This window comes from Stegostoma tigrinum, chromosome 15, assembly GCF_030684315.1.
Source record: "Stegostoma tigrinum isolate sSteTig4 chromosome 15, sSteTig4.hap1, whole genome shotgun sequence".
Taxonomy (NCBI): domain Eukaryota; kingdom Metazoa; phylum Chordata; class Chondrichthyes; order Orectolobiformes; family Stegostomatidae; genus Stegostoma; species Stegostoma tigrinum.
The window spans coordinates 38,299,572-38,313,658 of record NC_081368.1 but is presented as its reverse complement, the minus strand read 5'-3'; the positions used below and the strand labels follow the sequence as shown (position 1 = coordinate 38,313,658).

General features: G+C 39.9%; 1 protein-coding gene across 1 annotated transcript in view; it reads left to right on the top strand.

The window, feature by feature from the left end:
- The window catches only part of kif4 (kinesin family member 4), a 63,958-nt gene that overhangs the window by 42,059 nt on the left and 7,812 nt on the right, over window positions 1–14,087 (top strand). Inside the window, exons 22-27 of the mRNA XM_048544919.2 lie at window positions 1,383–1,480; window positions 2,985–3,114; window positions 3,861–4,031; window positions 6,831–6,929; window positions 7,168–7,245; window positions 11,114–11,218. Of these exons, the coding sequence (XP_048400876.1) occupies window positions 1,383–1,480; window positions 2,985–3,114; window positions 3,861–4,031; window positions 6,831–6,929; window positions 7,168–7,245; window positions 11,114–11,218 (681 nt within the window). The remainder of the gene's footprint in view (window positions 1–1,382; window positions 1,481–2,984; window positions 3,115–3,860; window positions 4,032–6,830; window positions 6,930–7,167; window positions 7,246–11,113; window positions 11,219–14,087) is intronic.

The following is a 14,087-nucleotide window of genomic DNA, read 5'->3' as shown; positions in this document are numbered from 1 at the left end:
TTCACGTAAAATCTAAACAATTTTTATTATATTATAAAAATGCAACCTTGAGTTTGTTCACTTCCTTTTAAGTTTTTGATTAGTCCAGGAACATGCAGTAATTTTAAGACTGCAAAGGCATAAGACAATAGAACAATAGGGAGGAATCTTATTGAGGCAGCTAAGGTCCTGTATGCCAGCAGGACAGTTGGGAGAGAGATTCTGTTGCTCTGAAAGGGAAAGTCTGTTTGATTCTAGTGACCGAAGCAGGGTTCAAAATCCTGAGGTTGTAAGTCCCAGCTAGTGATTGGCCAGAGATTTGGAGCTCAGTGGCCTTGCAATGTCCTTTTGAGGTGTAGTGAATGCTACTAGAAGAACACCCCAGAGATCCTAGGACAGAACCGATTCCAACATTTCCCTATGGTTGTAATTGCGGGTACAAGGTGTCAGAATGGCTCCTGGCAGGCACCCCTCTGCCTGATGCCCAGTCCTTCAATTGGGCTTTTTTGTTTTTTTATAAAATACCCTCACTTCCCCCAGTGACATCTTCTGTGCCCTGCATGGCAATAGACTTGTCTTCAGCTCATTTAGTTAATTTCAGGAAGGAGAGCCTAGCAGGGAAGACAAGTAGCACAGCAATGGTAAGAGTTTGTTGGTAATTTTGGAAGTGCAGCAGAAATTTGCCTGAAAGAAGGAACATATTGAGGGGAGAATGATGCAGCCGTGGCCATTAACCATGATCAAATGGCAGAACAGAGGTCTGAGGAGGGGTCACTGGACCTGAATCGTTAACTCTATTTTTCTTCACAGATACTGCCAGATCTGCTGAGTTTTTCCAGCAACATTTTGTTTTTGTAGCAAAGCAGACTTGATTGGCTGAATGGTGTAACTCTCTGTCCCTACATCTTATGGCTGAGGCCCTTAAGTGGTCATTTTTTTAAAAAAAAATCTTGTTTTAAGGGCCTTAGTTAATGGTGTGGTGAGGTGAGAAGGTCAACCGTTGGTATTCTTCCCCACAACCTGAGTCTGAAAGGTGCTAGTGTTGGAGTAATGCCCCCACCCTTTCTCTTGTCAAGCTTGTCATTTCTGGGGACAAATTATTTCGGTCATGGTTTTAGTTTTATGTTCAAATCTAATAACCATCTTTCTGCAAGAAATCAAGCAACCCTTTAACAACCCCATCATAATCATTAAATATCTAATTCGATAAGTCTTCAGTACTGTTTTATTGTTTCTAGCCACTTGCTGTATATTTATGGATTTGCAATGTGTTTACAATATTTTCTAATCATTTTTTTCTTCTTGTCCTCTACTGTTCGGAACTTTTAAAGACTAGGCTGCAAATGATAACCTTCCACCCCAACCTTTCTCCAGTTGCTTATGTTTGTTTTCCTCTTTTGCAGCGTCGAACCTTTACGTTGACTGAGTTAATGAAAACCACCGAACAGGATCCATCTATAAACAAGCAAATTGAAAGTGTCGAGACTGAAATAGAACTCAGGTAATTAGAAAGTGAATAGTGTTTGTTCTGATGCCTGCATTTGGCATGGTTTTGACTTCTACATTTCTTATTGTGTTTTCGTGAGCCGTATTTAACATGTCAATGTTCATAATATTTTTGAAGTTCTGTCAATTCCTGGAATACAGATTAAGATTAAATTTAACTTGTTTAAAGTTAGCCACAAGCTTGAATATATTATGTTCTTGTTAACTAACTGTCTTGTGCCTTGTTCTTGGAGGGGTGGCAATGAAGCTGAGGGAGGGATGAAGTTGCAAACCCTTAAGGATTTTTTTTTCTTGTTTTCTATTTAGAACCTCTATCTCTTGTATCTTGCTTTTATGTAGTAACATAACCAACATGATAATTACTTTGAAGTTCTTCCTCCTAGACATTGTCTACAGAATTCTTGCTGCTTTTATTTGGGTCGGGGTGGCGGTAGGAAGGCAGCTGTGTTCATTAGGCAATCCTAGATCAGCAGTATATGTAACACACTGAACTTGCCGGTTTCTCCAAGTGGGCTTTTTTTTTCTGGAGAATCTCTACCTAAAACTAGAATTTTGTGGAACAAGCAATTTCCTGATTTGTCTCTAATCAAAATTACATTGATGTATCTTGAATCTACAAAGTTGCACTTGGGTATCTTATCTGTTTGAAGTGTTCTTTTGAAATGAAGGATAGGCTTCTTGGAGCACTTGCTGCTCTGAATTAATCTAGCGAATGATTTTCTTAAATCAAAATATTGCATTCACTAAGTAGATTTATTTATAACCTTGCTACCTTTTGAATGCTTTGATAATGGCTAGTTGCATGTATTACCTTGTCTAATCAACATATGTTTTAAAGTCAAACACAAATATGGTTGCTGCAGTTTACACTCTATCCAGAGATGTCTACATATTTTATTTTGAAGCAAAGTTGCCAATTTTTAAAAAAAATTTGCATTTATTCAGCACTGTTTCAAGTACTTTGCATAGTACTGTTTTTGAAGAGCCACATATTAATTGTTCGGTCAGCATTTAGTTGACAGCTTGCCCTTGGTGCCAATTCCAATGATTGCTAGATAATATTTTGACCTCAAATATTTGGTATGTTGGATCAAAGTCTACTGTCAGTAATACTGCTGTCTTTTAATGTTTTTTTTTAAACTACCCCTCAACCTAGTCTTTTCATATTTGTCAACATTGTACCATCCAGATTTTTTTTTGTAATCTTGTGGCTTTTTGAAGCCAAAAAATTTTGAGGAGAGATTTTCAGAATTTCTATAATGCAAATTAAAGGTGAAGCAAATCTTTGACAGGTTTTCCTCCTTGTGCCAGAGCTGTAGTCTGGGCCTGATGAGGATTGCTTGATTGGCTTGTTAGAGCATTGTCTTTTTTAAGTTTTAAAAAAAAATTTAATCATGAATTTAGAATTTATCTTTATATTTTCTTGTAAAAGTAGTCAATCCAAACAAATTAAACAATGTAGAGCAATTCTTATATATTCAGTTGCCTTTTAATTCTAGGAGTGCTCAAATTGCTGACCTTCAACAGAAATTGATGGATGCAGACAATGAAGAAAGGTTGAAGCATCGTTGGGAAACCATTGCTACTATTGTAGAGGCTAAATGTGGACTAAAATGGCTAATGGGAGAGGTAAGGAATTTAATAAAGTTGACTGTGTGCTAGTCCTAATTGCCATGATTTAGGACTTTGTAGAAACAGACGTGCAAATAAATTTGACTGGAAAGGCAGTGCGTGTTTGTACTGGAAAAAGAAAAAAATGTTTATACTGAGTCTCTGCCTGAAAAGAGCTATTTTTATATTTGCAAATAAGGGACCTAACTTCTGCTTGTTGCATCCACTGGCTGCCTCGGAGCAAAATCAGTCTAAAAGCAGGCTGCTGCTTTTGACTGTACTTTGAAGGATTTCCGATCTCTACCATTTAACACTTCTGCTCATTGTCGTCACAAGTTTATGATATTGGACCCATATATAGCAGTTATGAAGCAATCAGCATGCCAACCTCTCTTTTTTTTTTTCCCCCTTGGGCAACTGACTTTCTGCAACATGAGTCTGATGTTAATGTAGCTCAAGATCTAATATCTTGGCTCTCACTGCTCAGAGTACAGATCCCATTCTGCATATGGACACAAACAAGTGTCTAAATCTCCTAATCTATTGTGATTGAAGACCAAGTGGATGAAATAATGTCTTCCAGTTCCTGACTACTTTCTGTGTTCTGAATTTTCCATGATCCAGCATGAGCACTTCTAAATCAGCTTATTAATTTTAAAAGTAGCCAAAATGGTGCAATAGTTTACATCAATATTACACTTGCTGCTAGTGATTCCTTTGTTCTTTTTAATAAGGAAATGATAACTTTCTTTTTCTTTTTTAAGCTGGTGTCAAGTAAAGTATCACATAGTAAACTGGAGAGTGAATTTAATCAGGCAAAAGCTGACAATGCAGAGTTGCACAAGACGCTAATTGAAGAGCAAACACGAATTGCTGAAATGGAGACTGACCATCAGCAGCAGCTGCTAGATCAAGAACAGCGGCACCAAGATAAGGTTAACACAGTTTCAATTTTATTTTTCCCTAACTTGCGTGACTGCTTAGTTTTTTAATTCCCCAGTTGGTGCTGGGCTGTAGTTGGCCTCTGGCTATTTGGCAATCTGCTATTGATGTAGAAGGTTTTGGGTTCCTGGGTCGACTGCCCAAAATGTAGAGGCACTGAATATTGCGTTTATTGTGTAAAATACTTTGTGTACAAGTTGCAACTGGTGGGTGAACTTAAAGTTTAAATGAGAGGAAACCTTGCAGCTTGAAGAATTAATCATTCTCATTAATGAAATATCAGTGTGCTGCTTTAGCCTAACTCCAAAGATTAATTAGAACAGAACAGACCTATATCTGAGAATGTTATTTTGTTCTTTTGGTTTTGTTTGTTTTTTAGTGACTGAGTCTATAGATTGCCAGCCTGGTGAGCAGCGATAGTGGGTTACATTCTTGGACCACTCCAGTGAGTCTGGTGAAGATACTCTACAATACCATTGAATTGGAAGTTTAGAACTTCAATCTAGCTATGGTCAAGAACAGCAAAGTGTCCATGACAGGATTGTGATTTTTTTTTGAGCTTGTAACACCTCCCAGGATATGCAAATATAAATTGATATGTGACACTAGTGCATCACCCTGCAATCTTGCGGGGGCTAAGCACTTAAATTAGTCAATGGGGTGCCCTTCAGGTAACTTTTTTTTTAGTTGGTTTATATCCATCCATCCATGATATTGTGTTCTTGGGGCAGCATCTATTCACTCAATTGAAGCATGTTCCATCACACTCCTGACATATGCCGCCTTCATCTAGAAAGTCCATTTTGACAAGGTCCCACATGGGATTCTTTAGGAAGGTTAAAGCACTGAATTCTGAAACTTGGCAAGATGGATCAGAAACTGGCTTAAGAATAGGACACACAGGATAGTTATATAAAGCTGCTAGTGACTGCAGGCCAGTGTCCAGCCTAGATGAAATTGTGGAGGAGAATGTTCAGCAAGTTTTCAGATGATACCAACATTGCTAGGGTGGTATTATTAGTAATGAAGATGGTTGTAGATTGCAAGAAGGTGATATAGATGGGTTGGTCAGAGCAGTGGCAAATGGCATTTAACCCTGTTGGGTGTGATGTGATGCTTGGGTGTAAATGAAGTATTTATAAACAGAATGACTTTGGGTAGCTCAGAGGAGCAGAGGGTTCTCAAGGTAATTATTCACAATCCCTGAATTCAGCAGAGCATGTGAATAGGATGGTTAAGGTGGCAAATGAAGCACTTGTTTTCATTAGTCACAGAGAATAAGAGCAAAGAGTTAAATTTGGAATAGCATGGAATGTTGGTTCCTCCCCAGCTGGAGTATTAGTGCATTTCTGATCACCTGGCTTCAGGAAGCTTGTGATAGCACTAGAGGAGGTTCACCAGCATGTTGCCTATAAGGAGAAACAAGATGAGCTTTGGTTTGTTTTCTTTAGAGCAGCAAAGATTTGAGGGAGTGACATGATTTGTGGGGTACAGACCGTGAATAGAGGGTAGCTGTTCCCCTTTGGTTGAGGGGTCAATCATGAAGTGGCACACTTTTTTTTTTAGGCTAAGGTGCTGGAGATGCAGAGGAAATTTGAGAAACAAATTCACTAAATTATGGTAGGAAGATGGAATGCATGGCTCGGGAAGGAATTGGAGGCTGAAAGCCTTAATATTTTAAAACAAAAAGTTAGATGAGCACTTGACATAACATTTTGAGGATATTGGATAAGTGCTGGAAGTTGAGATTAACACTGCTTTAGTGATAGTTATTTCAGTACAGATATAATGGGCCGAATGGCCTTTTCTGCTTTGTATGACTCTGATAATTGGATGTGAGCAGGTGCACCTCACTGTGCTGAATACAAGACTCTCTAGCCTTTAGTTGTCAGTTTTAATGTCATTGATTTTTAGTCCAGGATATTGACACTGGGAGTTTTAGGGTCCTGACATCAAATCTAATCAATTAACTTTACTTGTGTTGAAGTTCATAATCCTTCTGTATAGTGCAGATGTTACTTGCACACATCAATACGTGCTTGAAGGTAGTCCAGGTTTTTGGCTCAAACTGCATTGTAAATCATCCCCACTTGATGTGATGCTGGATATCTTTGAAGAAGCTAAACGTAATTAAGCCTAGAAAAGTGTTCCTCAAAGACGTACAATTGTGATATCAGGTCTATCCTGATCTCAATCCAAATAGTGGCATCTAAAATATCTTCAATGGACAGTACAGCTTGGAAAAATCGCCAAGCAGATTTGTTTCGCAAACTTTTGTGTGGATTGTTTCTTTCCCCACTAGTAACTGACCTCTAACAACTGAATATTAATCTTTTTCTGGAACCAAAGCCATTTCTTCTACTCTTAATACAAATACAAGAAATGTTGCACTGAATTACCCCATAAAATGACAAGTAAATATAGCGTTATCTAATTGACACTGGATGCAAATGAATCCACTTTCAGGGAACTAAGTCCCCAATTTGTCTTCGGACTTGTTATCTTGGGAACCAAACCCACCTCCCACTCCCTGCATTTTTTTAAATGGGGTGGGGAATGGGGAGTACAAGAATAGTGTTGGACACCATTAAACTTCTCAGATGCAAGTACTCCTGTTCCTGGTAGCAGTTGAAAAAATTCTTACCTGAATAAGCTGTACAACCAAAAAACCAAATTGACGAGAATCCCGATTTTAATATTTAGATGACGAAGATGAATTGATGGCTATTTTAAAACTTCCATTGGTGTGTGTTGTGTTTTTTTTTAAAACTGATTCTGATTTTGCTCCCAAGGTGCTTTATCTGCTCAGCCAGTTGCAACAAAGCTCTAACCTACAAAAGGAGTCAGCTGCTGATCAAGAGTCTCAGCTTGTGGAAAGGCTGAAGTTCCAAGTAAGTCTGTCAAAATCTCTCATGTCTTCATTCCAATTATCCTGATTTTGTGCATACATGCTATCTCTTCTGCATGTTAAGATCGTTCTGACCAAAGTATTCACTAGTACTGTAAGCCTCAATGTGGAAGTCAGCATTTTTGATATAAATTTATGGAAGAGAAAGAAACTGGAATGAGAGCCACTGTTTTTGAGTTGATGTATTGAGAACTTTAAACTTTTTTTTTACAATCTGACAGGATGAAGAAATCAAAAAGATGAAAGAGCTATGTGAAAGGAATCAGCAGCTGATGGAAGAGAATGAAACTTATAAGCAGGTATGCAAATAGTGGTTGCAGTAATCTAGATTAGAAAGAAACTAATTCAGAAATTGTTGGGAAAAGCTCAGCAGGTCTGGCAGTATCTGTGGAGAGAAAGCAGAGGTAACATTGTGTCCTGTGAACTGCCTTTGGAACCGGACCTGAACATTAACTCTGCTTTCTCTCCACAGATATTGCCAGACATGCTGGGCTTCGAGCAATCTGTTTCCTTTTATTTCCATAATCTGCTTTTTTTTTGTTTTAATTTGCCTAGTGTGCTCAGAAATGGGGGGAAATAAAAATAGATGTATTAAGATACAATTTATATTGGGCAGCTTGACATTTGTCTTCTTCCTAGAATACTTTGAATTTTCTCAAGTTTTCTTTTAAGGAACCATGTTACAGCTGTGGAGAGTGCAAAAGAGATTTACTAGAATTACTCCTTGTATCCAACATCCTTCATTCCTAGTATCAGATTAGCTTTAGCAGAGAAGATGAAGAGGTGACATTTTTATTGAGGCATTCAATGTTGTTATCGACAATTTTGACAGGGTGAAGAGAATATTCCATTTCCAGTAGTTGGTCTGCCAGTAACTAGGAGGTCTCCATTTCGAGATTGTCAGCAAGAAAGCTAGGAGTGGGTTGAAAGAGCTTTCAAAAGAAAGCTGTATAAGTATTTGAAAGTTGTTGGCCTTGTGGACAGTTTTGAGTTGGATTGTGATTATTAGGTAATAATTTTGACTGGCCAAAAACAAAGTGAAGGTTTTTTAAATTCTTATTTTTTTTTAGAATCCCTACAGTGTGGAAATACACCATTCATTCAGCCCAACAAGTCCGCACTGACCTTCCAAGGAGCATCCCACCTAGACACATTATCCCACTCCTGATTCCCTTCCCCCCCCGCCCCACCCAATGTCTAACCCACATAATCTAAACATCACTGGGCACTATGAGCAATTTAGCATAGCCAATCCACCTACCCTGCACAAGAGGAAACCCAAACAGACAGTTGCCCGAGCATGGAATCAAACCCAAGTCCCTGGTGCTGTGAGGCAGCAGTGCGAACCACTGAGCCACCGTGCTGCCCTATGTTTAATTTCATACCAGAGATTGGAATTTTTTCTTTGGTTTTTTTTGGTTTTCAACCCAGCATTAAATTGAAGGAATGTGCTCAGAACTTTTCTTCCGACTTCCACTCCCACCACCACCCCCCCCCCCCCCCCCACCCCTCTCCATGCCTTTCCTGCCCAACCATCAAGAGAATCTAACTATTGCCTTTGGATTTCAATGGTGTTGTCAGAATTCCACCACCAGCAAATTGGCCCCAGCTCCTCCACCTTTTTTACAATTCACTTCCTTCACTGCTGACTCACTGTGGCAGCAGTGTGTGCCTTCTAGATGATGCACTGCAGTGAAACACTCCTTGTTAAGGCATTTTTTGATGGCATCCAGCAAACCTGTTTCCTCGATCAGCCAGAAAGTCAGAGGGCAGCAGATGTGTGGATGCAGGATCATCTGCAAACACCCCCTTCAAGCTGCAGCATTTGAACTTTGAACTGTTGCTGGGTTATATTCCTGGAACACACATTTCCTAACAGCACTCTATGTATGAGAATACAACTAAGTACTGAAGACTCAGCCCTGTGTCCACATTTGCTCTTAGCCAATTTTTTCCAACCAGAACACTGGGAATTTACCTGGCAATATGGAAAATGTCTAGGTGATGTGCACAAAAAGCAAGAAAAATCCAACCTGATCAGTTACTACCATATCAGCGTAGTCCAGCAAATTGATGGTGTAACACTTGCTCAACCTCACTGCTCCATTTGGCTGCTCCCAAGGTCACTCTGTTGCTGCATGCATTTTAGCATTGGTCAAAAATGGACTTAAGATGAGAAGCATTCATTCATGGATCATTTACTTCAGGAGTTCCTCCAGATTAGCAACTCTGGTCCAGCACTCATCAGCTGCTTCACTAAGGACCTTCCTTTACAACATCTGAAGTGGGGATATTCACTAAAATATTCAGCGCCACTCTCAAATCACACAGATCCAGTGTGTGTACACAGCAAGAACTGGGCAGCTTCCAGCTTTGGGCCAATGTGTCAATTAACATGGCCCCTCAAGTGCCAGGCAATAGCCAACTCAATACAGAATCCAACCATCTGCCCTTGCCATCAATGGCATTATCATTGCAGAGTCTGACCACTATTAACTTCCTAGTCTTTTATAGTAAAGATGGAAGGGCAGAGATCCAGGGTCATCAGAAATTATTGAAATGTTCCTTTGTTTTTGAAAAATGAAATTGCAGAAATAGGATGGATAAACCTTTTATGAAAGCTTGATTGTAGATGTCTATACATATTTTGGTCTAACACATAGAACAATACAGCGCAGAACAGGCCCTTCAGCCCTCGATGTTGTGCCGACCTGTGAACTAATCCAAGCCCATCCCCCTACACTATCCCATCATCATCCATATGCTTATCCAAGGAATGTTTAAATGCCCCTAACATGGCTGAGTTCACTACATTGGCAGGCAGGGCGTTCCATGCCCTTACCATTCTCTGAGTAAAGACCTACCTCTGACATCTGTCTTAAATCTATCACCCCTCAATTTGTAGCTCTGCCCCCTTGTACAAGCCGAAGTCGTCATCCTCAGAAAAAGACTCACTGTCCACCCTATCTAATCCTCTGATCATCTTGTATCTCTCTATTTAAATCCCCTCTTAGCCACCTCCTCTCCAATGAGAACAGACCCAAGTCCCTCAGCCTTTCTTCATAGGGCCTGCGCTCCAGACCAGGCAACATCCTGGTAAATCTACTCTGCACCTTTTCCAATGCTTCCACATCCTTCCTGTAATGGGGCGACCAGAACTGCACGCAATATTCCAAATGAGGCTGCGCTAGCATTTTGTACAGTTGCAGCATGACATCATGGTGCCGGAACTCAATTCCTCTACCAATAAAACCTAACACACCATAAGCCGCCTTAACAGCACTATCAACCTGGGTGGCAAATTTCAGTAATCTATGTACATGGACACCAAGATCCCCCTGAACATCTACACTACCGAGAACCTTTCCATTGACCCGGTATTCTGCCTTCCTATTATTCCTCCCAAAGTGAATCACGTCACGTTTATCCGTATTAAACTCTATTTGCCACCTTTCGGCCCAATTTTGCAGCTTATCCAAGTCTCTCTGCAACCTGCAACATTCTTCCACACTGTCCACCACTCCACCGACTTTAGTGTCATCTGCAAACTTACTAACCCATCCACCTATGCCTGCGTCCAAGTCTTTTTATAAAAAAGACAAACAGCAGTGGTCCCAAAACACATCCTTGAGGCGCACCACGAGTAACCGGACTCCAGGCTGAATATTTTCCATCAACCACCACTCGTTGCCTTCTTACAGAAAGCCAGTTTCTAATCCAAACTGCTAAATCTCCCTCAATCCCATACCTCTGTATTTTCTCTAATAGCCTACCATGTGGAACCTTTATCAAAGGTTTTACTGAAGCCCATGTACACTACGTCAACTGCCCTACCCTCATCCATGTGCTTGGTCACCTTCTCAAAAAAACTGAGGTTAGTTTTGAAGTTGTATGTTAAACTTATAACCTGTTGTAGGCAGCAACTTGTAGTCAATTGTCACCCAGTTCTAGATTTGCCTGCAAAGTGGCATGTGTAAATGTGCAGCTCCTAATCTTGTAACTCACCACTGTTATCGATAAGTGTCTCTTTGTAAAATTTTCTACTGTCTGGAAATGCTGCCTCTTCTGGTTGAGCAGAATCTGCTCAATCAATCAGCAAATGAGTGATTCCCTGAACTGTGTGTTGTAGGTGTGCAAATTAGTTTTGACTATATTTGCTCTTTGCAGAAACTGAACCTGCTCCAATATACGACCAGTAAATTGGGTGACAGCAACTTAATGAGCATACCAACTGAGCCCTCATCTTCTCCCTTTGACTATGTCCCTCCCAAGGTAAGGAAGGATCGTTTTAATCAGTTGTTCAGACATATTGCCACTGGTTGTTCTAAGCTGCATGGCTGAGCCTCTGAGGTGCCAACCAATTGACTTTCAGCTCTGGAAGCTTCTGTTGCCCCCAGATCTCTGGGGTTTGTGCAGAGACTGCGTGTATAAAATTCAGTGAAATACAATGTGTTGGTTCCTTCGATATAAAATTTGAGCATCTACAAACGTCTACGCAAGACAATTCCAAAAGATTCTTAACGTTAAGTGACACTAGATTAAATTCCTGGAACACTGTCCTACATAGTGCCATTCAGAAGTAATTGCCCCAAACGGACTGCAAGAAGATAGCTTGCCATTCCACCCCCTCGAGGTGGCCAATATGTACTGGCTCAGCCAATGATGCCTACATTGGGTGAATTGAAAGAAAAGTAGTGCCATACAATTAATGTATCTACAGATGATTGTAGATGCTGAAAATCTGAAATAACAATGATGCAAGTTCTTAGCAAGTTAGTTTCCCTCCACAGAAGCAGCACTAAGTTCAGAATACACATCTTTTTGATCAGAACAGAGGGAAAAGTGAAAATATAATTGGCTATTATCCCATACTTCATTCAGGACCCATGGAAAGCCTGCTGGGGTGAACGAGATGAATTGGTCTTCTGGAGCCAAGGGAACGGTGATAGCATAAGAAAAACCTACAAACCTGCTTAAAAGATTAAGTTTGTTTTTTTTTTTGTTGATTTGCTTTACATTTTGAGGGGAATAAATGAAGTTGTTTTTTTTTCTTTTATCTCTCTCTCCAAAAGCATTCTCCATATCATTCAAGGGGCAAACCAACATCACCAACTCAATAAGAGGAGAGTGCTGTTTGGCAAGTGAATTTTGAGTAAAAATGTTGCCATGGAGAATAAATGTTGATTGATCATTAACTGCCAGGCTTTGGCTAAATTTTTAGATCAGACAGGGTTGATCCCAGTAAGGGTTTTTTTAGCCTGAGAAAAGAACCAGTGAATGAGTGCACCCACTTCAAGTCAAATTAATGACAATGTATTTTCATTCTGTCTGTTAAGAGCAGGGCCCTGTGTATTAACCTGCAGCATCCAGTGCATGCAAGTACAGCTCAAGTCCCTAATTTGTCAGTGGAACTCAACATGTGGGAGTATTGCACAAATATGCATTTGCAGAATCAAATCTAATGTTAGACTGTTTCTGAAGCATGGATTGGTTGGTTATGGTCATACCTTGTGAAACATGCTATCTCTGATACATTCCCCAAGATTTGGGGAGTTGGGGGGAGACAGCCTACGTGCCCAGCGTTGTGCTATCCCCGAAATTTGTATCACACTTAATCAAGATTGGCAGAGTATCTGTCATTTTCTTTGTCATCTCCTGGCTTTACTATAGTATGCTGTTGACGAATATCACTTTTACTGCATTCTAGCAGCATGAAATTGCTAGATTCCCTTAAAGTCTTAAGATACCTCACCCTTCCAGGATAAACGCACTCATCTATGCAAGACAAAAAGCTTAATCGTGATGTCTCTTAAGCAACAATAGAGTTCTGTACTACCAAGTAACTAATAAATCTTTGTTTTTGCACCAATCAATGTTGTGCTTGTATTAATTGAATTATTAATGCTAATCATTAATAATTGTGCCATATAACTCAACTTGAATTATATGGTGTGCCTTTTTCACTCCATATTTCCAATTGTGTGAAGTGGACAATGCTATTGCAGCTTCTCAGTTAAAAAGAATAATTGCCAAACTACTCCAATGAACAACAGTGATTCTTGGATTTAGTTCATGGAGAATTTGTATTCCTTTTGCGTAAATGATAAATTCACGATGTCATCTCTTCTAACCAATTACTGATTAAAATGGTACATGGCAATTCAAAGTTTTGGCTTAGGCTGTGAGTGAGATTGTTGACTTGCTCTCCGAGCTTGCTCGTTCTTGTTTTAGACATTTTGTCACTATGCTGGGTGACATCATCAGTGGAGCCTCCAATTGAAGCAGTGTTATTCTAGTCCGCTTGGAATTTATACTGTCTGGTCCATTGTGAGTAATGTAATGTCATTTCTGGTTTCGATCTTTTTCGGTTTGTATATGGTGTCCAATTCTATGTTTGTTGATTGCATTATGGATGGAGAGCCATGCCTCTAGTAGTTCCTGTGCATTGTCTGTTTTGCCTTTGGGCTACTGTGGTTACCTTGTTCCAGTTAAACTGATGGCCTTCATTGTCTGAGAGTACTGATATTGAGGAGAATTCATCATGTTGTTTTGCTGCTGGTTGATGTTCATGTATTCTGGCTAGTTCCTGTCCTGTCTGTTTGAAGTGATGTTTGTGGCAGTCTTTTGCATGATATTTTGTAAATCATGTTAGTTCCTCATGTTGTGGGAATGCAACGAGAACCATCCACCCACCTTATTCAACCTAAACTGTGGATTCCGTGCGTAGACGACACACTTATCAATATTAAACACAGCAAATTAGAGCCCCATCACCTCAACAGTGCATTCCATCCCTGTGAATTCAAGGGAAAACAATAATTAACTCCCGTTTCTGGATGTTACAGTCGAGCTTATGCCCGTTCCAAACCTCTGTATACAGAAAAGCAACCCAGACTGATCAAATCCTCAAGTTCCACAGGAACCATCCCAATATTCACAATCAAAGCTGCATTAGGACATTATTTAAACAGGCCATGACACATTGCAACACCCAGAACTACATGGGAAAGAGGAAACGCACCTGTACAAAACCCTCACTATAAAAGGATATCCCTGCAACTTTGTCCACAGATGCCTACTAAACAGATGACAGGAAGACCCTGTACATGCTAACACCCTGCTCTACATCAAGAATGAATCA